The following is a 25156-nucleotide window of genomic DNA, read 5'->3' on the forward strand; positions in this document are numbered from 1 at the left end:
TCTGGCCTGCGCTTTATGCCGTTCATGTGCCTGCCGGTCACCTTTCTCCTTAAATTCTCTCCATGGTTGTTTCTTTTTTTGCAGCTCAAGCTTAATGGTGTTATTCATCCATTTAACCCCTACTTGATTTATTATTCGGACTCTAGGTATACAGTCAGCCATTGCTTCATTCAAATATTTCTTAACTGCCTCCCATGCACTATCAACATCTAGCCCTTGCAAGTGTACATGCCATGGCACTGAACCAATCAAACTCCTAAGCTTGTCATACTTTCCAGCCCGATAATTCCACATGTACCCTTTCTTAATTGAAAATTCCACACCTTTAGCCACCTCTCAAGTCAAGACCCTATGATCACTCTCACCAATTGGTGGCAATGGGGTCATATTTGTTACAGCCAAATCCTCAGATGTAATTACTAGGTCAAGCACTCTCTGCCTCCTAGTATTTTCCATTACATGCTGTCCCAGATAGTTATCCCTTAATACCGCATAAAATCCAATTCCTTCCACCCGTGTGTGTCCTCTCCTCACTCCAATCAATGCGACCATGGTTGAAATCTCCCATAATAATTACTCTCCTTCCACTCATTTCTTCTATTTGCTTGTGCATACTGTCACCACCATCTTTTCCATCACCTGGCCTATAGCAGCCCCAATTGTATATTTAGTTCTGCTAGCCACAACTCACACCAAATGGCCTCAAATGTGCTCTTATCTCTATCCTGCAATTCAACTTCTATTCTCCTTGGCTGTAGCTCATCAGCTATCATCAACAATACTCCTCCCCCCATTTTATTCTCCCTGTCATTCCTGAACACACTATATCCATCACATTCAATCCCACTAGCTATATCATCTACAGTCAGCCATGATTCAGTAATACCAATAACCTGTGGTCTGGAAGTGCCAACCATGGCCAAAAACTCTTCCTTCTTGTTCCTAATACTCCTAGCATTAGTGTACATGAATTTAAGATCCCCATTAGCCCCAACCCTACCTTGATGCCTTAAATTAACTATCCCACTCTAATTTTTTGTCCTTATTCGCTCGGGCATATTATATTCATTCATATATTCAACTGCCTCCCTAAGGACTGTATATCTACACTCCCCCCTTAATAAATCTAGTTTCCCTGAATTTGCACATCCACTACATTCAGCAACACCTTTCTCAAGTCTCCTTACACCATAACCATTTAAATGCAAGCCATCCATCTTATATAGATCCTTTCTCCCATCTAACTCACTCCACACATCCACAAATTCCACACCACTCGTCATACATAACCCACGCATAAAGTCATTCGCAATTATGGCCCTCCTTTTAAACATTTCACTGTCATACCGTGGCAAAAGACTAATCATTCTAACTCTCTCACTCTTTTCTTTTGCTACCTCAAACAATTCATTCAGGTCTTCTTTCATTTCCATTTTATCTCCTTTCAAATCATTCGTACCTGCCACAACAATCATTTCTTTCATCCTTTCCTTTTGCTCTCTAATTGACTCAGTTACATCCTTTATGGTCGCACCGGGTTGGTACGATTTTGTCAAATCCTCTACTAACACACCTCGTACGAATCTCCATACAGCACTCTATCCTTCATTTTGTTCATGTTTACACTCATACGCCTATTTTTCCTGTCATACTTTTTATTACTGGCTGGTTCAATCAGTCGACTTTTGCTCATATGCTCTAGCTGCTGTTTTGCCCTTTGTATCGCACAATTCAACAATGCAATCTCACTCATTGCATCTTTTTTTTCTCTGTAATACCATTAATACTATCATTCACACTTTCACAATTCTCTGGTACAACCTCGCCGTTTCTTGTCATATCCCTATTTTCTTCATTCTGAAGTTTGACAAAAATATCACACTCACGATCCGAAATACACTTCAATTCCTCATTCTCCCTACATTTTGTACACACATTCACTCCTTTATTATGATCTAACCACACTCTGACCGCACTCCGCAAAGCGTACATTTCGCAGATAGTACACTGAATCATCTCCTTTACATTACCGTTCTTCAAAGAAGATGGCGAACCATCATTACTGGCCGCCATTTTCCTTCGTACTGGAGCCATACTTACTAGTAACGTATTTTATCAAATTATAAATTATAAACACCAAAAACACACAAATAGATGCACTAAGATACGCAAGGCAAACAAAACTACGTAATATTAAGTAAATTTATCAACGATAACTGAAAATAATGCTTATCTTATCAGGAGCTTTCACGAACACTACACACTGCGAATCCCTCTAGCGGCGACTTCCCGACATAGATTATGTTATAAAACACTTTAGCACACTAACTACACTAATAAAACTACAATATACTAAATATAATATACTAAAATTACACAATTAAATCTAACAAAATATTTAATAAATCAACAAAAATCACAAATCTTTCGGGAGCTCTCTGACAGTACGTCTCTTCACCAGCTAGCCTCGACACCATATTATTGATCATGCTTTTCAAAACATTGTCCATTGGCATTTGTTGTAGAGTAGGGATCCCAGATACATTGGAAAAAAATACAGGACACTTATGACTGAGGGTGAAAGTTTAGTATGCGCATCCATCGCATATTCCAGTCTTACAAAATGATTCTAACTTTCCAAGTGTGTGCGTGGTAAGATTTGCTATGCACACACTTTACTAAGTATAAGTAAACAAATAGTAAATCAAATTGCCTTCAAATGGTTTTTTACTTACTATTATAGATACAAAATAGATTGTTAATACAGTAATGCTCTTCTCACCTGACAATATTCTTATTAATCAATCAGTCTTGCTCACTCTTGCAATACTTTTCTGAAGAATGAATTTCACTTAACAATTGTTTGTTTTTAAGAATCATGTCATGAAAAGCTACACAATCCTCACTGAAGAATGATTTTACAATAAGCATTGATTTTATAGTTTTTACAGGCAATTTGTTTTTCTCATCAGTCCACAGTGCGTTCATGCGAGAAAATAATTTGTTCCAGGGATACACATAACGAACTCCACTACTTTCTTTAAATTTGATAGTTCTCCTTCAACATTTTTTAAGAGATGCACCCAGATTTCATCTAAATGTTTGGATTTCAACATGTCCTTCACTTCACTATCTTTTTTGGACTTCAGAGCTGTTTTCACTATCATTACTTCATCAACAAATTAGCATTTTCAACGTTCAACAGGGCCACAGGAGAATTGAAAAACCATATATTTTAACAGCAGCCATACAATAATTAATACTCTGCAAGCACCAACCTGTTTCTCTCGGAGCAAGCTTCTAAAATGGCATGCGCCAAGCGGACCGTTCCATGCTATTTAAAGCTGAGCCAATGTCACGGCACACACCAAAATGTTAATGCTCATGCGTACTGTTCTAACAAACTTATCATTGTTGCAGTGTTGCCATCACTCGCCTTGAGAAAAACAATGCATCTACAGTTCCCTGTAATGACGGAGAGCGATGTTTGTAATGGAATAGAAATTGTAACTCATCGATTTTGTTATTCAGTCTTGAACTCTAAAATACACGACAAAAAGCGGTCCTAAAGAGTTTTCTCGGGACAACGGGACACATTAGTCAAAAATGGGATGATCCCGTATTTTACTTGACGTCTGGGATCCCTATTGTAGAGATAACTCAGATGTAGTTGAGTAATTCTGAAAGCTGTCTTGGGTGGCAGAAAATGCACAGAAAGAGTGGCATTTGTGCAGATGTGTGCACAATCACACATATCAAAATCTATTAAAAATATCTAAAAAATCACATTGAAACTACAAACATCACTAATTAAAATGGGATCATCATAAATGCCTGGTGTTTCCTTATGGGGGTGTACTACATGATTTAATTTACATTATTACTGAATTCTATCAACAGTGTTTTTCCAAATTAATCTGATGTTTATCACATTCCCAATATGGTTACATCAATCCATCTAGATTTTACTCATCCACTGACTAGGTCTTTTTTGTCCATACTGCCATCAAATGTCTGTTTTGATAGCCATGCTTCTCCCACTCTATTTATGTCATGCTGCCAACTTAGATTACCAACTTATCTTGAATTCTAACAATTTCAAGTTCATTTTCTAATATTCTTTTTTAATATGATTCTGTCATTGATGTCATGTGTACATTCTCCTAATTTTTCTCAGAACTCACATATCTATAGTGTTCTGTAATCTTTGATTAACTGTATTATTCATAACAGATTCATAAGTTAAAATTAGGCTACTTGTTATACCATTGTTTTATTCTTATAATTTGTCAATTGTCTGTTTTAAAGTGAAAATCTGATTCTGGCAATCACTATTTGGCCTGAACTCTGAACTGAAATACCCAGTAAGGAATTTCTTTATAATTCTCACTTTAATTTTTATTTTTTTATGAGTGATTTATTCCAACAAGCTGGAAACTCAAACTTTCGAATATGCCTTACAAATTAGTCAGTATAACCACTCTGAAGCTTTTCTGTCTCATATATGAGCATTTTTGGTTGAATATTATTGTACTCATTGCATTTCTCTTGAGTGTTTTCTGCCACTCTTCTGTAACTGTTTCTTATTTAAGTCTTTAAAATTAGCTGGTGCAGACATTATTACAGTATTCTCTTCCTCCCTTTTTTCATTACATTCTGGACCTTTGTGATCTTTATTTTGTATATTCTTTCCAACTGGCCACAATGGTACTTCAGAGGAGCAACTTCCCAACAGTATCTGCTTTCCCTTGGGGTGAATACAGCTGACTATAGAGCTTATTTGGTCATTCGAACATTTTCTGAGGCAGAGCAGTGTAGACTGGCTAGGAACAGTAGCATGTTACCTATCCATTTGCATCACAAAAGTGAAGCTATCAATAATGGCATTTCACAGCTCTGGTTAGATGAACTACTACTAATCTTTTCCCAAGATGATTTGTCATCCTGGGAGAAAAGATGACTCCTGCCATTAAAACCATGAATATCGAAGAAGGAGGGGAAAAAAAAACAGTAGAAAGGACTAGACAATATATTTCAGAATTGTGAAACACCAGAAGCACTGTTGAAAAAGCACTATTACACACACACGTGCCAGAAAAACGGGAAGTAGAAGAAAGTATCCCAGAAATGCAAAATTTCAAAATAGAACAAGCAATGAAAAGCGTGAAATATAATAAAATGTCAGGAGAAGATGGACTTACAATAGAAATGATGGAAAGCAGCAGAAGAAATATTAAAAGAACTAAAAAGTCTATTTAATAAATGCTTAAAAGAGAAAGATATGCAACAAACAGTTTGAATAATGTAATCACAATGCCCTTGTTCAAAAAAAGGATAATAAGAAAAAGAAAATTACAGGCCTATAAGCTTGCTGTCACAAAGATATAAACTTTATAAAAATAGTAACAAACAGAATCACCAGATTATTGGATGAAGCTCAGCATAACAAATAATCTGGATTCAGAAAAGGGTTTAGCGCAATGGAACATCTGTAGACATTGAATCAGCTAAGGAATATGCAGAGAATACAATGTATTGGTACCACTGTACAGTTATACCCCAAGAGTTGTGTAACACATGACTTACATAAATTTGCATTTACATAATAAATCTACTAGCACATATGAACACGTTTGTGGCTTGCACAGGTGTGTCTTTGACAGCCTTATTGCAGTACAGTACGAGATGTCTTGTGCAGTTAGCTTAGTCACTTGTAATCACTGCTAGTTTCATTGTTTTTTTTACCCTTAAAATGGAATGCAAACGCAAAACAATGCGTTTGTAATAAAATAAATCTAAAAAACAAGGGTCTGCAATTAAAAAGTTGAAAATAATTCATGTATGAAGGCAGGAAAATTCTATCAACAATAGCTCAGGGAAAAAATCGCCCTATTTTGACAGTGAATACAATAGTGAAGGATAAAGTTTGCATTGTTGAAAGCATGAAAAGTGCAGTAGCATATGAATTAAATACACTATCAAATAAAGCAGAATTATACATAAACTATGAAAATTCTAACATATGACAAATATTGACGGAAACTAGATAACAAGGACAAATAACAATAATAAAATCAGAGCAAATACAGGAATATGTATACCTTGGAAGAACTTTTACATTAGAAATAAGAACATTCATGAAGAATTAAGAATTCGTCTAGGCCAGATGCCTTTTGGCAAACTGAAAAAATAAATAAATAAATGCTAAGTAAAGGCAAACTTTGCAACCAGTGCATCATCCTACTTATGATGTATTAGATTAGAGACACAGCCAATAACCAAACGCATATTAGACAGAATGAGGAAAACTGAGTTCAGAATGAAGAAAGCCATGCTAAACTTCAGACTGCAAGACAAAATAAGTAATGAAGATATAAGAAAAGAAACAAAAGTTTTGGATGTAGGTGAAGAGATTTTAACATTAAAATGGAGATGGGTAGGACTTATTGCACAGAGGAAAAGTTACAAAATTAGTGACCCACTAACACCTATATGATGATGAGTACCTGAACAATCAGAGAGAAGACTGAAAGATGACCTAGTGGTGATGGTAGGAGAATGTTGGCATTAGGAAGCCTTCAATAGAGAAAGATGGAGACAGAGGAGGCCTATAACCAAAATTCTTTCCAATGTCTGTTTTACCTTTACTTACATGAGGGTGGTCTGAAAATTTCTCAGCCTCGATCATAGATGGCAACACTATCGGCAAGATTTTTTTTTTCTAATTTGGTACATCTTTCATAAGCATCCATGTGAAATTGCAAATCATTCTGTCAAGCTGTCTGAAGCAAAAGTGTTTTCTGTATCACTTGAAATGGATAAAATTGAACATGTGTGGTTATAAAATTTTTTGTAAAAGAAGATTTAACGTCACAAGAAATTCATTCGAAGTTCATAAAAGTTTATGGGCACTCTTCTCCTTTGTTTTCGACAATTAAGAAATGGGGTGCTGAGTTTAATCATGGCTGTACCAGCCTTGAAGATGATCCATGTGAACAACGTTCAAAAAGTGTAATAACACCAGAAATCATTGATCGAGTGCACAATATGGTATTGGATGACCGGCAAGTCAAAGTGCATGAAATTTCTGAGACTATAGGCATTTCAAAAGAACATGTAGGATATATTTTGCATGAAGATTTGCAAATGAAAAAAAACTTCGCGCAAGATGGGTGGCGTGTTTGCTCACAGCAGATCAAATAGGCACTCATATGAAAATCTCTGAACAGTGCTTGGAGCGTTTTAACAAGAATAAAACTGATTTTGTGCGTCAATTTATTATTATGGATTCGCTATTACACACCAGAAGACAAAGTCAGCTCCGTCAGCAGCAAAGGTCGTGCATCGGTGTTTGGGGATGCTAAAAGCATTTTTTTATTAATTATCTTGAAAAGGATAAAAACAATAACGGGGAATGTTATTCCAATCTTTTAACCAGACTAGACGAAAAAATTTGTGAGAAAGACTCGGTTTGCAGAAGAAAAAAAATCATCTTTCATCATTACAATGCACATGCCCACAAAGGTGTTTTGGCAATGAGAAAATTAAGCGATCTGCACTATTAATTGTTGGAACATCCACCCATTCCCCAGATTTGGCTCCCTCTGACTTCTATCTTTTCCAAAAACTAAAACCCTTCCTCACTGGTCAGGATTGTTATTCGAATCAAGAGGTGATTACAGCTGTAGAGGGGTTTTGAGGATCTTACTGAGAACCACTACAGGGACAGGATAATGGTGCTGGAGCATTGCTGGAATAAATGTGTGTCTGAAGGGAAATTATGTTCAAAAATAAAAAATAATTTTGAAATTATAAATTCGTTTTTTTCATTGTTAGGCTGAGAACCTTTAAGACCACAATTATAAATCAGCTTTCTTATTTCCTATTTTTATTTTTTCCAATATTTTCTCATCTGTGGTTGCAGACCTATTTATTACCCATATGGCTCCCTGGCAGTTATATTTCCTTCAGAATTTTTCAGTGATTCTCCATGATTTGATTTCGGTTGTCCAGTCATCATTTCCTCCCTCCCCCCCCCCATAAGTAGTTGTACCTTTGGGTGTATTGTTCATCTCTGTAAGCTGTACAATTCTGATTCTATTTAAACTTTTGTACATATATTTTTGTTGTTAGTATGATATTTATGTTTTGTTAAAACTACTTATTTCAATTCATTCTAGTAAAATTATGGAAACTTGTCATCATCATCATCAAATTCCTGATATGTAACCTCAATGGATGTACAGGATATGATAGTACTACATGAAAAACTAACATCATTACTAACTGCCTATCTGCAATTTTCCTCCAAATCAATCTGTTACCTGTTAAGACTCCAACATTACCAGATCTTATATTTCTATCTTGTAAGGCACTTTTTACTGTATCAATTGACCTCAATAATAAATCAGCTTTCTTATCTTGGTCTTCCTCTGGTTCTTTTTCCTGCCAGCCTTGCAGAGAACTCTTGTTTTCTTTCCTCTCCCATTCTATTTAAGTGACCATACCATCTGAGATTAGCTCTGCTAACAATGTCAAGTTCTTTCCTAATATCCTTGTTTTTAATATGATATTGCCACTGATGCCATCTGTTCACTCTTCTGATCTTTCTCAGGCCTCTCATACCTGTGATCTCTAGTCTTTGGTCAAGTGTTTGATTTCTAACGCAGCTCTCAGATCAATAAGTTAAAATTGGCTTGAACACTGTCTTGTATACAGCTAATATAGTATTTTCACTAATTTTTCTCTTATTCCATATAACTTTATTCATTTGATTTCCTACCATGCTACCTTTGTTAATTCTGTTCTCTATTTCAATCTTTAAATTGAAATAGAGAACAGTGGTGGTGGTGGTGGTGGGGCTTGTTTACCGCTGTGATACCCCAGCCGGCATGAAATTCTGTCATGTTGTAGCATCATTTTATTTCTGGTTTAAGCCAATAAGAATACAATTTGTCGGCTAAATCCCAAATTGCCAGTCCATCCTTGTTCATTTAGTATACAGGTAGATACCTAACAGGGTGCACCATGAGACAGTGAGGATTTTGTATTAGGTCAGAAGCCCTGGTCGGTTCTCCGCATTTCTTTATAGGCTATGTGGAGGTTTCCTCTCAGTTATACTGCTTTGACCCTTAAGCACCCCATTGAGACTTGTGGAGATATTCAATTAAAATAATTGTTTTAATTACATTTTATTATTTTAATTAACAGTAAACTAAGGTGACAATGATTTGATCAGTTGTTATTCTACTGGCCTGATCTCTAGTGGGAAAAAAAAAAACTTACATCAAAGAATGTAGTTTTCTATGATGTAGGTTTTTTATTTTTTCCCACTAGATGTCAGGCCTGTAGAATAACAGTTGGTCAAATCATTGTCACCTTGCTTACTGTTAGAAATGTAATGTAGCTTGTCTTTGTATATATGTGTATAATCCAGATGATGACCTTAATATGAAAGTCGGAAGTTAAAATAATTATTCCTAACACAGTTGTAGTCTTCATAATTTTACTAAAATGAATGCTGATCACCGTGTAACTAAAAGAAAGGCTACTTATTTAAGATTCCCTGCTTACTGTATGGTAAACAGTTGTGAATATTTCACTGTCAGCAATATTATACGCCTTTTCTTATTTCTTGTGAATTCTCTCCGTGATTTGTGCACGTCTTTATTTTGGAACATAATGTTAATGATGTCTAGCACATGTCCTGACCATAGAAATAACATATACAATTAGTATTTGCCTTGCTCTTTTTCTCTAAATTTTTCAAAATATTTCCCTATGTCCTGGTAAATTAAAGATACCAAGAAATTATATACTGGGTTTAATCCTTTATCCAAGTGTAAGCAAACAAAGTTTGTGCCTGAAGTATTTTCAGAACTGGGTCAGCTTGTATATAGAAGCTAATGACTTCACATCGCTTGCCTTAGTATCCCATAACGCAAAGCACATTATCCTTACAGACATGTATAATGCTATGCATTATGGGAAAGGTCGCTACCCTTCCAGAATAATTTAAAAATAAGGTATGGCTCCTTTTGGCTACTCATATATGAAAATATGACTTCTGCATTACTTCAACCTTAGTATCACCTTTGGATCTGGCTTCTACTGATGAGACCTCAATAAAGGTCGAAACCAGTCTGGGTAATGACCCTTCCCATAATGCGTAGCGTTGTACATGTCTGTAAGGATATGTGCTTTGCATTATGAGATAATAAGGCAAGTGATGTAAAGTCATTAGCTTCTATATATGAGTTGCTCCTGTCCTGAAAATGCTTCAGGTGCAAACTGAAGTATTTCAGGACAGGAGCAACTCAACTTTGTTTGCTTACACTTGTATAAAGGAATGAACCAAGTATATAATTTCTTGGTATCTTTAATTTTTAGTATAAACAAGTGGAAAAACTTCCAACAACTATCTATATGTCCTGGTATTCATTTCTTACTCTGCTATTCAGGTCTTTGAGAACAGTTTTTTCTTTACATCATCTTACTTCTTTGATAACTGGAAAATATCCTCTTCTCTTTTGTGAACATTTTCCATTTTGATTGCTCATATCACCCTACTTGAAATTGCTTGCCATTAATGTTGTTTATCTTCCTGCTTAGTGTTGAATACTGTAGCCGCTTGCTCCTATTCCTGACTACTATTGCCTGAATATAGCATCTTGTATTATTTAGCAGTATCTCACCCCTGTTTCAGTCCTTTTCATTTCTGCACAACATTGATGTTGACAGGATACTTCTCTAATTGTTCTGTAAGTTCTATTTGTTTTCTAATAACCCTTGTCAAGATGGTGCCAATTTTCAATTCTTTTAAGGGTAAGTTTGTTTCAGTTATTGAATTTCCAATGTTTGTCCTAGTTCTATGATGAAAACAATGGGGGCCTTGTTTAAATGACGCTCTAGCTAGCATGCACAACATATCAACATGTCATACCATGAAATTGTCCATAGTTTAAACCAATACAGAATACTGAATTTGATTCACTTGGTCCCAGATTGCTACCACATTTTGATTTCTTCTGTATCTAGATAGATACCTAATAACACAGGGCATCATGCAGAGAGGCCTGTGGAAATGGCATTTGCATTCACAGCACTAAGCTGGCCTGGTTGACTGAGTGGTTAGTATATCTACTTTCCAAATGTTAAACATAGGTGAAATGAATATATTAAGAAAAATAGTAAATAAAACTAGACTAGATAAAGTAAAAATTACAGATATAAGAAAACAATGTGAAATACAAGCAATAAACAATTGGGTATCAACCCTAAGAATAAAATCGATTGGACATAATTGAGCATTTTGCATGTCACCTATTCTTAGTCTGTACGTCAAGTCAAATTAACCATCTTTGTCACTTCACCATGAACAGTTGTCTCTGGTATATGCAACTAAAAGAAAATCCCTGCCTGAGCACTCTACGTATCTATCTTTCGACCACAATTTGAGAATCTTGACAACACTCGACAGACTTCCATAAAACCCTTTGGTTTGTGATGAACTCTCTCTCTTACAAGCTCTAGAAATTGGGGCACGCAACATAGCTGAGATGCTGCCCAATCCACTTCTACCATTACATACCAGCATGTGCAGCTTTTCTTTCAGCTGGCTACTGAAAATTCCCACTCCTGGTGCCCCAGATCTTCAAAGCTCATAGAACTGAATACTCGGATTTTGTGCCTATTTTGACCCATCTGTGTAGATGGGTCAAAATAGGCACAATAGTTCAGTATTGTGCTTATTTAATAGTCCAGGTAGATACCTAACAGGGTCCACCAAGAGAATGTGAGGATTGGGCATTAGGTCAGAAGCCCTGGTTCTCTGCATTCCTTTAAAGGCTATATGGAAGTCTCCTCTCTGTTATACAGCTTTGACCCTTAAGCACCCCATTTTTTTTTTTTTTTAATATCTTCTATACTTAACTATTTATTATTACCTTGTATAGAGGAGTATTTAGAATTACCTTTAATATATAGAGAGGGTATAAAGAAGATGGGATGAGACTTTATTTATCGATCCTTATAACTACTTATTAATACCTGGTGTAGATATCTATTTATTAACTCCTTTGACATGCGGATACTTAATCCCTCGTTTATGTGGATTACTAAAAATTCATAAAGAAAATACTCAGACCAATTGTAGAAGGCATTGATTAACCTACTTATAAACTCTCAAAGTATTTAGCCAAATCCTTTCTTTATTTGACTTGACTGCCTCTTTCCTCAAAAATTCTGTCGATTTTGTTTTGAGTGTCAAAGACCTACATATTCAAAAAGAAGAAATTATGGCTAGTTTTGATGTCGTTTCCCTCTTCACAGAATAAAAAGAAATAGTTTTAACAGAATAAAAACTTCTGCCTACAGAAGTTTTTATTCTGTTAAAACTATATTAACAGCTGGATGGGACTGCAATGTGTTTCATTCTCTCTCTCTCCCCCCCCCCCCCAGCTAATTTCTATATGGAACATTTAGTGACAATCAACACAACACACTTAGCTGATGATGTATTTACCGTTTGGCCTTGTGGTCTTGGGTACATTGGATAGATTTTTATTTTAATAGCCAACATCCTAAAATATCTTTCACCATAGAAAAGGATAGTAACAATTGTTTTCCCTTTCTAGATGCACTAGTGACATGACTTTGTAATGGCTCATTATCCTTTTACATTTACAGAAAACTCACTCATACAGGAAGGTATTTACAGAAGCAATCACACCACCATTCTTCCCAACAATGTTATTCTCATAACACTAACTCATCAAGCCAGGACTACTTGTTACATGTTCAACTGACACAGCCCTTGAAAGTCATGTTATCCCCCCCCCCTCCATTGCATATATTAAAGGTACAGCAGAAAAAATTGTCAAAGAGTTCTGTAATTATCATCTCTGTGCCACTTTCAAACATTTCATTCAGCTAACTACCTTCATCTGTTCTCTTAAAGATTGAATCATCCGTGGAACCCCCTGGTCTATAGCATCCTCTTGCACACCTTGGAGTGTATGAAGTGCCTTGTACCTGCACTTTAGACTTGGAGAAACTGGTAGATCAGTTACATCTGCTTTGAAGAACATGAAAATTGCATTTGCGATCATCTGTATAGAAAGTCTGGATTGCCAGACCATGTTCTGGACTCCCTTCATGGAGGATAACATGACTGCTACATAGAAGTTGTTATAGGTCCGAGAGAATATTTTTAGAATCATCATTAACCAGGAAGCACTCCCCTAATCTCAATCAGTATGATTGCATTAATTTGCTAAAGATCTGGGAAATTGTCATTTTGAGACCTGATAGCCTGACTTCTCCATTAATATAAGGTTATCTGACCCATGGAGTGTGCCCTGTAAGAACATGTAGTTCAGTTTCAATTTGAATTGTTTTCCATATTTATTTAGTTCGGTTCTGTGTGCTTGTCACTTTCATAATTGTGCTCTGAAGATGCTTGGTAGAAAGCCACTGAAATATTAAGTTTGATAAATGTTTTTTTTTTTTTTTTCATCTTTTGGTGTTGTTTATACTGTGAAGTTCTACTATAAATATGGGATTGGATTATGAAATATTAGTTTGGATAAGAGGAGGCTGACTGACATATCAAAAAGTGCTATATGGGGGATGTGAGTCTACAAGATTTAAAGTAACTAGTGGTGTATCACAAGGATAAATCCTTTGTCCATTGCTATTCAGTCTTTACATTTAAGAATATTGGAAATGATCTGACTGTTATTTGCTGATGATGCAAAGATAGGCAAGGTAATCAGGAATGAAGCTGATATGCAGTACTGGTGGAATGACTTGAATAGACTAGAATTGTGGGCATGTGAAAATGCCTCTTAGTCAGTGTTAGTAAATGGAAAGTCATGCACTTTGGTATGATGAGATATCCAATGTCATTCTGTTAGTGGGATCATGCCAAAAGTAACTGATCAGGCTAGGGATCTTGGAGTGGAAATCATTTTGCCTCTTTGCATGTTCTTGACAAGACCTAACTTGGACTATTCTATGCATATCTGGTCTGGTTTCTGTGATGATTCTGATACAGTGGAGGGTGCAAAAGAGAGTGTTAAAATGATATCAGGGTTGTGAAATACAGATTATGAAGACAGAATTGAGAATTTATTTACTGTTGACAGGAGAAAAGGAATGTTTTGATTGACACTTATGAATTTCTGAAAGGGTCATACAGGATACCATTGAGTGGAATGTTTCTTTTTTTTTTTTTTTTTATAGATTAGCGGAAAGGACATGAGACATCCTTTCAAGTAGAGAATGAAAGCCCTCAAGAAGGGGTTGAGAGCTAGATTTTTGACTCATAGAGTGGTGTGTGTGTGTGATTGGAATGGTTTGCTATTGGTGATGGTGAGTGTAGGCAGAGTGAATGAATTCAAGAATAGGTATGGCAGCTAGTGCAGGTACGATGTGGCCTACCTCGATGAGTCTGACTATTTGGAGGTCTCTCTTAATAATAATAATAATTTACACCTTCTCTTATTCTTATCAGTTATATAAAACAGGACAAATTTTAAAACGAGTTGAAATTTTCTTTTTGAAATGGAAAATAGTTTGACATAATACTAACAAAACACAGCATGCAAATTCTCATATACGTTAGAGTAAGTCATTTCTTATTGATAAAGTTATATATAATTTAGATGAATAAGGCTTACTGAAGATGGTGTGTTTAAGTTTAAAAAAAATTGTAATTGCAAAACTCAGCATTTTTCTCCCTCCTCCTATACACCTGATTTAAAATTCTAATTTCTGAATTTTAGACTCCTATCTATTATATGCCCCATCTACCATATTCCTCTGCTGTGCAACAAGCTCGTTATGTATATCCAGCTAATACAATTGTGAATACAGTAACCCCTGGACCTCTAGGTTTTGGAAACCAAGGAGTTAATGATCTTCAGGGACACGTAGTATCTCCATCTCCTAATCAACAAGGTGCGGCAACAGGTGGGGAACTATGATTTCGTATTGTTTATATTTTCTTTTCTTTTTCAGATCTCTAATATAATATATGGTCTTTCATGAAAAATAAAATAAATTGCATATATGGACTGACACTTGTTCTCAAAGGTTTACTCAACTCTTGCCATTACTTACAAGGATGAAAGTTATAGATTTGTATAATGGAAGACTTACTGTTGTGAATTACCTTTGGGATAGAGTTGAAATTCCCTTGCTTCAAGTGATAATTTCACTATAATAGGTGTTTACTGTAGTAAAAGTTGACTTGCAATAAATTTAAAGCAGTAAATATATTGGGAGAATTCTGGATTTAGCTTAACAAGGTTTATCTAGATTTAATCTTACAATGTCTCCTGAAAGTATATCATAGTTTTGGATAGAACTTGTCAAAAATCCTATAAAAGGCTTTTGTGTATGCATTTATATGTGTCATGTCATCATCAACATAATATTTTCAATATGTACTATGTGACATGTTGAGAATACAAAATACTATAACATTGCATGATTTAATTTACTTTATTACAATCTTCCTGTCTACAGTTTTCTTCCAAATTAATTTATTTGTCAGGAGTCGGCTGTTATCATTTTTTGTGATTCTACCTTCTAAGGCACTGATAATACTAGATCTCAGTTGGTGATCTTGGTCTTCCTCTTATTTCCTGCCATTCTGACATCAGTATCCTGTTTCGCCAATTCATTTCTCATTCTGTTTAAGTGACTATCACACAAACCTTAGTTTATTCTTGTTTTCACCTTAGATTAGTTCTTCTTACACGTTCTTGAATATTAACCCTTTGACATATAAATTATTTTTAAAGTTGGCTCTCAATTTGTTTGAAATTGATTGTAACTTCGTAATGTCTGCGATATGTCAAAATCAATTTTGGTGTGATAAACAAAAGACTTGTCACAGATGTCTTTGTATGTTAATGGGTTAAGTTCCTTTCTGATGTGTTCTTTATTTCATATGATTCTACCATTGATGCAGACTATTTTCTCCTAATTTTAAATGGACACAACACTGTGGAGTAGAGCTTGAGCAAACATCAAAAGAAAAAGTTGTGAAGCTTATGCTTGATAGCAGTAATCTCTCCCAACTAAACACAGGAAGCAGCTCCTTCTTTTACATGCCTATCCAAATATTCACTGCCGTTGGCTTAACTATCTCCTCGCCCCCCCCCCTTTCCCCCACTCTTTAAGTAGGAGCAAACAAGAACTTATTTGAGAATGATCACTTTCCTGTGATGTCCACTTTTCTGCATGGGCAACCATGCCCTCCATCATAGAAATCATTATTGAAATTTGAGCAAACTGACTGGCCCACCAGCAATGTAGTGAAGCATGTGATATTGTATCACACATAACTGCAACACCTACAATTCCTAAACTATTTAGTCAGTTTCCATGTTTCCCAAAGCAATGGTGGAATCAACATTTGCACAGTAGCCAAAGAAGCTCAGAAGAAAGCTTGGAGTATTTTTCAAAGATACTTCACAACATCGAGCCTCATTAGTTTCAAAGGTTTCTAAGCAAGATACATCTGATGTTAGTCAAATAGAATTCTGAATATCCAATATACATCTTCCATGACCAGCTCAACGAACTTAAACAAAGCAGGGGAAAAATCTGGAAACTGAAGGGCAGGTATACTCACCAGCTCTCTATTCATCAATACAGTGGATGATTCACTGATCTAACATCACCAATTGCTGACACTCTCAGGAAAACTTTTGCTAAAAGATCAACAATATCCCCTTATCTCCTCGAGTTCCTTGCCCAGAAAAAAAAAAAAAACAAAGCAGAAAAACAACATTCTCTTTATTTCAAATAGCACTGAAGAACACAGCAGCCTCTTCACTAAAGAAGAAAGCTATACAAAGTTTTTTTTTCCCACTTAGCTATAATTAAAATTAAATTTGCCAGAAAATTATATTCTTGTTTAATCCTTTATCCAAATGTAAGCAAACAAAGTTTGTGTGTGAAGTATCTTCATGATTGGCTCCTTTTTTATAGAGGCTACTGACTTCATATAAATTGCCTTGGTATCCCATAATGCCAAGCATATGTTCCTTTGCATTGTGGGAAAGGCTGCTATCCTGACCAGTTTCGACCTTTATTGAGTTGTCATCAATGGGAACCAGACCCAGAATAGATGCCAGGGTTGGAGTAAAGTAGAAGTCATATTTATCTTATAGAAGTAGTAGAAAGCTGTATGAATTTATTAAATTACTCTGGTGTAGAGATAGATGTATAAAGTTTTTTCACTTGGTTATAAACTAATTCTACATATTTATCTCCTCTCGATTTGGCTCCCACTGACCTCAAAAGTAGAAACCAGTCTTAGTAGTGAACGTTCCCATAATGCATAGCATTATACACTCTATGGACAAAACATTAGGGATGGGGTAGTGGGAAGTTGACACTGGCATCCCCTGTGCAGAGTGAAATGTAACCAAACGCAGGCAGTAAATGGGCAGACATTGGGCTTCCCAACAGTGTACGTATTATCAGTGCAAAAATTGAATGACATGGATCATTCTATTGCCCAAGTGGTAGGGTTCTTGAGGGTAACTGTATCAGTGGGTCTACCGTGAGTATATCATCAATGGATATACCAGTGAGCAAGTGGTGACCAACCACATGTCATTGATGACTTGGGTTGACAGATTGTCCAGGCTTATGCAGACCAACCACAGGGCAACAGCAGGACAAATCACATCCAGTTTCAGTGTCAGAGATCCATGCAGTGCCAGCAAGTGAACAAGTATGGCGTACCCAGCATACAGCAGGCTAAGTAGCCACACCCTAATCGTGTACCCCCTGTTGACATCTCGTCATCGGGTGTTGCACCTCACCAGTGAGGAGGCATCCAGTGACCCTCAAAGCCTCTTGATTTAAATTGGATTGAATCTCTGGATGCTGTAGCGCGAGATATCAGATCCATTTATCCGGGACCGATGTCTGAGGTGCAATTGCACCACGAGACCTCTTCCTAAGAATTTCCTCTGAATTAATCTTTTAAAAATCCTTCAGTAATTTGTATGTCTCATTCATATCACCCATTTTTCTCCTATCAACTATTTCTGTAACCAACAAATCTTCAACCTGTTCTTGTAAGGTTCATTCCATAGACCTGCTACCATCTTAGTCACTTGCCTCTGGATCCTCTCCACCTTCTCCTCATCGCCAAGAAACCCTGGTGCCCAGATCTGCATGCAGTAGTCAAGATGGAATTGTATCCAGACTAAATAAAGAACAACAATAACCTGCTTGTCTCTGCCCGTCAAAGTATTCTTCAGTAACCATGATATGAGTTGCTTTAGTTACTTTTGCTAAGTGCCTCCCCCCTCACCCCAAACTTTAACTCCCTACCACACTCACAAGTCTGGCTTTGTCAATTTCCTGGAGTACAGTTCCACCAATGTGATTATACATCTTTTCACCCCAAAATACATAAGCACGTTAAACTGACATCCATTTTTCTTTGCCCTGGCTGCCAATCTATCCAAATTATCCTACAAAATTTCAACTATTTTGCATAGTTAAGTAGTTAAAAACAATAGTTAAAATTTATTAACAATTGCTCTACCCAATTTTCATCATCAGCAAACAACTGAACAGTTCCCCTCAGATCCTTTCCTATATCATTAATGAAGAAATTGAACAGTAGTGGTCAAAGAACAAAATCCTGCAGCATGCCACTAGTCACACACACCTTCTTTTAGACTACTCCTGAATAAACTACTCTCTGATATCTCTCCATCAATCATACTTCTATCCATCTCACCAACCCCCTATATCCATCCCTATGTGCTGCAGTTTACTGATTAGAATTCCATGTGGTATCCTGTCAAAGAGAGCTTGTGCAGCTCAGTGGATGTAGCGTTTGCATACCACAGCACATGACTGCATGAAGGAAGACTTGCTTTCAAATCTAGTCAGCGACTAGAGGAAATTTTTCTAAGCCTTTTTTCAACTGGTTCCCAAGTTAGTCGAACTCTGGCCCGGGCAAGCTGGTTTTTTCTCCTGGAAGCTCGGATTTTTCTTCCCGTAAACTCAAGAAAATGGACCGTAGAACCACATTATTTCAGACATTAAATATATTGTGTTTGGGTTAGGGACCACGAGATGGCGGCACTTGTTGAGCCGTCTCTCTTCACTGCACACCGCTTAATTAGTGATAGCCTTGGGCCAGCTATCTCTGATTGGGTGCCAGTGGAGATTGAATTGCTCACTGAGTCTCCAAAAGTTAGATAGAGCTAAAACGGCCTCCCCTACGTAGGTTTATAAGGCGTTATGAATAAAAAGGCGTTAGCTGGTGATCCTGTCAAAAGCTTTTGCAAAGTCCAACATTATCACTGTAAATCCATTTCCTTTATCCAGCTCAGCTGTCACTGTATTATAAAATATGAGCAAGTTACTGAGGCATGACCTATCCTTCTCAAAACCATGCTGTCCCCAGTACAGTATCCCATTTCTGTCTGTCGATTTCTGTATTTTGCTCTTGACCAACTTCTTCAATATGATGATGATGCAGCTTGGTACCCTGGTGCCCAGAATACTAAAAAAGTACCCAGTTTTGTTCTCAGAGGGATCTCCCTATTTCCTTCAAGAACTTTTAACCTAACCAAATTTTCCAAGTGTGGATGGGGAACTGCTCAGTAGAAGGGAGTCCCAGAAGGTTTAGTGTCTCACTTTTTTTTTTTTTTTTGCAGTCTACTCAATAATCAAACAACTTCTTCCAAGAGTAACAGATATCCTCTGTGTGGAATGACTCTATCATCTTCTTTTATTCATGTATTATGAGAGTCAGAAAGACAGATGCCACAAGCCATTGACCATCTCTCAAAATGGGCACTTGCAGTTGGTTTCAGATTTTCACAGCAGAAGATAGTTTGTGTGCATTTTTGCCACAGATGTGGTACTCATCCTGGCCTACAACTCTGACTAGAACAATTGTTAATTCCAGTTTCACCAGAAGCCAAGTTCTTGGGACACACATTCGACAATAAACTTAGCAATAAATCTCCCTCACATTAGGCAGTTGTGAGATAAGTGCCACAATGAATTTAAAGCATTGAACATCCTTCACACCTTATATTCCACCTCTTGGTGTTGCTGACAGATGTTCTTTGTTTCATTTGTATAGGGCATTGATAAAATCAAAAGTTGATTGTGTGTCTCAAGTCTATGCATCTGCCAGAGAGAGTACCCTGTGATGGTTAGATGCTATTCATCAGAATTCCAACTAGAGAATTTTGAAATTCACCTATTCCTAGTCTGTATGTTGAGCAAATGGAACCTTTTGTTGCTCTGATATCATTAGCTGTCTCTGTTATACACAATGAAAATAAATTCCTTTCCACCCATATTTGGAGATTCTGTACAACATTTGACATATTAACAAACACACTTTGGTTTGTGAATAAAAGCTTTTATAATCTCTCAATATTGGGATGGACGGCATAGCACAGATCCTTTAAATACACCACCGTGTTGGCATTCATGCTTACGATCATGCAGCTTTTCTTTATGTAAGTTATATAAGTTATAAAAATATTCCACCCCTCCTGTTGTCTAATAGCTGTTCCAGGCACACAGAAGGGAATACACTGATTTTGTGCCTGCCTACACAGAGTTCAAAATTATGAAGGATCAAGTGAGATTTTATGCTGTCTTTTCAGACAGCATTATATCTTCACAAATCCTACTAAAGTGTGACAACTTTACAGCTGAGCTGAATGCAATAGAGCTTGCATTAATAATTAATATACATCAGACCGCATCGCTACTAAAGGTGCATATTATGTTCAGCCTCACAAAGTTCCTGTCAGACAAAAAAAAAAAAAAACTAATTAGCTTCTATAACTAAGAGAGGAGGTCCAGGGAACAAGGCAGCAGATACTGCAGCTAGGTCAGCTCATTTCTCAAGCATCCACTATCTGCTTGTACTGTGCACTGATTGCCAGGTAGATCATCACACACAAACTTTTATCCTAATGGCAGTCATTTTGGAATAGAGAAACTAATAACAAATGCTACTAAATTAATCCTGAATTTAAATTATAGCAGACTAGTCTGTGCAGACAAGACATGGACAAAGTTGATCTCTGAATTGTATCCCAGAGATTGAAAGAAAATTACAGGAAGATCAAATAAATGATGGGGAGGATGAGATTAAAGAGGTGGCTGGAACTCAGTGGCATAGAACGGTTCAAGATAAGAAGAAATGCAGGACTATGGGGGAGATTTTTTTTTCCAGCAGGCAGACAGAAAATGGCTGAAGAAGTCTGTGCACATTCAAATAGAGAAAGTTGTTTTTGATTAGCCCCACATAGATCATGGTCATCTCACACGCACCTCTTCGTGTTTAAGGATGATATGTCTATGTGTTTTGTGTCTAGACTAATCATCAATCATATTTTAATTGATTGTCCTCATTTCATGAATGAGTGTAGTCATTATTTTAGCTGTATTCATGATCTGTTTGAGTCCTGTAAGCTCAGGCAGATTTTATCATACTCAATTTTTTTTACAGATAATATCATTGTTATTATTATTATTATTACATGACACCTCCAGGGAGTCCAAAGACTCATCGAGGGAGAGTACCTACTATACAACACTGTCTACACCAGACATTAGCTGGTGTAGACAGTGTCTCCACCAGCTGCAACTACCTTCATCGTCTACACCAGGCATGGGCAACCTTTCCTAGTTCGGGGGCCAAATTATCATTCTGTCTCCGAGTCAAGGGCTGGACCAAATTATTAAATAAAATAAATTAATATTAATTGAATTAAAACAAGTTGCTGCTTCATATTTCATTTATTTATAATATAATGCTTTGGTATTAAGCTCTACATAAATTTTATAATATAATGAACAACATAACAATTTATTCTGAAGATTGGCCTTGTACGTCAACTATCAATATTGACGTTAATATTACTTAAGGATAATCGCATAGAATTTTCAAGGTTTTCGTCTGTTATTCTTGTCTGAATTTTTGATTTATTGTATTTCATCCTTGATAAAAAACTGTTCACACATATGTGCTGCTGAAAAGACATTTTTCTTGAAAAGGCATGTAAATTTGTATATTTTTCTTCCACCAAATAAAATTTATAAAAATCCATCAAAGCAGTGTTGTTAAATTGTGATTTTAGCACTAAATCCGCCTGAAGCTCGATAAGTTCCATGTGTAAGTTTTCTGGCACATTATTTGCATCAGCATCCATCGGACGAGCAAATATAGTGAATGTGGAGTCTTTGTTTTTGAAGTCAGCAATCCTTGTATCAAATTGCTCTATTAGTGCCTTCAGTTCATCTCCATAACAATTATAAGGGATATTTTTATGAGTTGCTAGAGTAGAAAAATTATAACAATTTTTAGCTCTTATCTGACTTTCCAACAATCTTAGTTTATTACAAAAAGCTTTGACATGTCCATGCAGTTCATGAACCAGTTGTCCTTGTTTATGCAATTTAAGATTCAGTTCGTTTAGGTATCCGGTGACATCTACAAGGAATGCTAAATCACACACCCACTCATCATCTTTTACTTTGTTAATAGTGTTTCCTTTTATGTCCATAAAATCTGCAATGTCTTGTCTCAGATCATAAAATCGTTTTAACATTTTACCTTTACTCAACCACCTCACTTCACAATAATAAGACACGTCTTCATTATCCGAAAATAGGTCTGCCAAATACTCCTTAATTGGCGGTGATTAAGTGCATGTGACTTAATAAAGTTAATACTGGCTACTACAACTTCCATTACATTTGTGAATTTAATCGATTTTGCACACAGATTTTGTTGGTGGATAATGCAGTGAAAATTTGTTAAATTTTCCGGGTGGATCTGTAGTTCTATTGCTCTTTCATGAACTATTCCAATAAATCCCTTCTGTGCACCAACCATTGCAGGGGCTCCATCAGTGCATATGCCAGATAGTAAACTCCATTTAAGCACAAATCTCTCGAAGACTCTGTTGACTGTTTCAAATATATCTTCACCGGTAGTTATTCCTTTTAATGGCTGAAGTGCAAATAATTCTTCTGTGATGTTGAAATCCGCATCAACTTCTTGATTAAATATTGCTAGTTGTGCTGTAATCCAAAGCAATTGAAAATGTTTCCAATCTAGCAATCTTCTCTTTTAAACTTTTTTTTGATATCATCAGCCATAATTTCTATCTGTCGGACAATAGTACGTCTTGACAATCGAATATTCTCGAAGTCGTTTTTCTTTTCAGGACATATTATACTTGCAACATCCTGCAGATATTCTTTGATAAATTCTCCTTCACCAAATGACTTAGAATGCTTAGCGATTTTTTCGCTTATCACAAAGCTGGTTTTGATAATGCTGTGGTGCTGCATTATTTGTTTGTTGAACATTTGCTGCTGGGTATCCAAGTTCTTCTTCAACTTCTGTATTTCATCTTTTCGTCCATCAATTTTTGGGTGATCCGCATGTCTCGAAGTAAAGTGTCTCTTCAAGTTGTATTCTTTGTTGACGGATACGGATTCGTTGCACAGCAAACATACAGGCAAATCTTTATTCAGAATAAAATAATAATCCTTCATCCAGTTGTCTTAAAATTGACGATTCTCTGCATCTACTTTTTTTTTTTTTTTTTTGCAATAACCCCTGACATTGTCCCAAATTTTTAAGCGATATTCAGAACTGTCAAACAAAACTGTCTTCTACACTGCAGGCACTGAACAGAACACAACATCAACGCAGGCACCGAACAAAGCACAACACCAACGCAAGTACTGAACTGACACGTTGTAACATATTCACACACACACACATGCCGCTAGTCAAAGTGAGAAAGAGGCCTTGGTTGGAGAAAACATAGTGTGTTCGCGCAAGTCATATGAAGTCAGCTTAATGTGAGTTAGTAGAACACACCATGTTTTCTCCCACCATGATTCAGACAAACTTCACTGAAATAGATTAGGGCCGGATCAAAAGAATTAGAGGGCCGGGAGTTGCCCATATGTGATCTATGCCAATGCCATCTACTGCCAACCACCACTAGTATTTTCACGAACAACATCCATGCCAATGGCAGGATTTGAACTCACAGCCTTTTGGCTAGAGAGCGGCTATGCTAACCACTCAACCAACCAGGCTGGCATCATTTACTGTATATAGATCATTTACATTACTATTTATACAGTGTTGATTCTTTCATATGCCCTTTGAATACCTTGTTGTTTTTTATTTGTTTTATCACCTTTTTACATCCTTTTTTTATAGATTGTTTTGCATCTGCATTTTATTCCTCTTTTATATTTGTTTTTATACACCTTTTCTATGTACACTTACCTATATCCATTTGTCATTTTTACTATTTTTTTAAACTTGTATATTGCTATAATCATTTAGGGGCAAATGATCACATCCCTTCTTGCACCATAAAACTTCAAACAAACATTTCAGGATGGCATCTTCATCTAACCATGTCTCACTTATTTTGATATTTTTTGTGCAAATGAACTTGATCATTGCAGCGATTTCATTCCCCTTGTTATGGATACTTCGTAAACAAACATACTGTGCAACCAGAGATATGAGACCTCTCAACACTTCTGTGCATGGCAGAAGAAGGCGAATCCATTCCAATAATAGGTTAATCAATGTTGCTTCAAATGCAACATTATTGCTGCAGCCAATGGACCAAGAGACTATCACAACTTTTAAGATCTATTCTGCGAAGAACTTTTGCACATGCAATGACAGCTACAATGCAATACGGTGGAATTTATTGCTAGTATTTTCGGAAAAAAATTATATAGGAAATTTTATTGAAAATATTCATGAATCATGACATGAAATGAAATCAAGCAATATAAGAGTGGATTGGAAACATTTTTTGTGGCATTATGCAAGTGATTTTGTTGACTACCTCAAACTGAAACCATAACTAACATTGGAAGAAAGCCTTGTTCAAATGAAATGACTGCCACAAATATTTGCTAATTACTTGAATCACATGCATACAAAGATGCAGATGCGAAAGATTGTGAAATAGATGAAAATATGCAGGCAAAGAAGATAAATATAAAGAATGATGTTTCTCACTTTATAAATGCTTAAACAACTTGCTGATCCTGTTGAGTGAGATTTGCAAGTCCACCAAAATTC

At 36.3% G+C, this 25156-nt stretch overlaps 1 protein-coding gene across 17 annotated transcripts in view; it reads left to right on the forward strand.

Annotated features, from left to right (window-relative positions):
• LOC150100204 (uncharacterized) overlaps positions 1-25156 on the forward strand; it is a 566343-nt gene that overhangs the window by 480123 nt on the left and 61064 nt on the right. For all 17 annotated transcript variants that reach the window (XM_090402864.1, XM_090402869.1, XM_090402857.1 and 14 more), the window contains one exon: positions 14787-14973. In XM_090402864.1, the coding sequence (XP_090258990.1) occupies positions 14787-14973 (187 nt within the window). The remainder of the gene's footprint in view (positions 1-14786; positions 14974-25156) is intronic.

The sequence above is a fragment of the Typopeltis vanoorti genome, chromosome 13 (assembly GCF_054136105.1).
Source record: "Typopeltis vanoorti isolate ZY-2024b chromosome 13, IOZ_Tvanoo_1.0, whole genome shotgun sequence".
Classification (NCBI taxonomy): domain Eukaryota; kingdom Metazoa; phylum Arthropoda; class Arachnida; order Uropygi; family Thelyphonidae; genus Typopeltis; species Typopeltis vanoorti.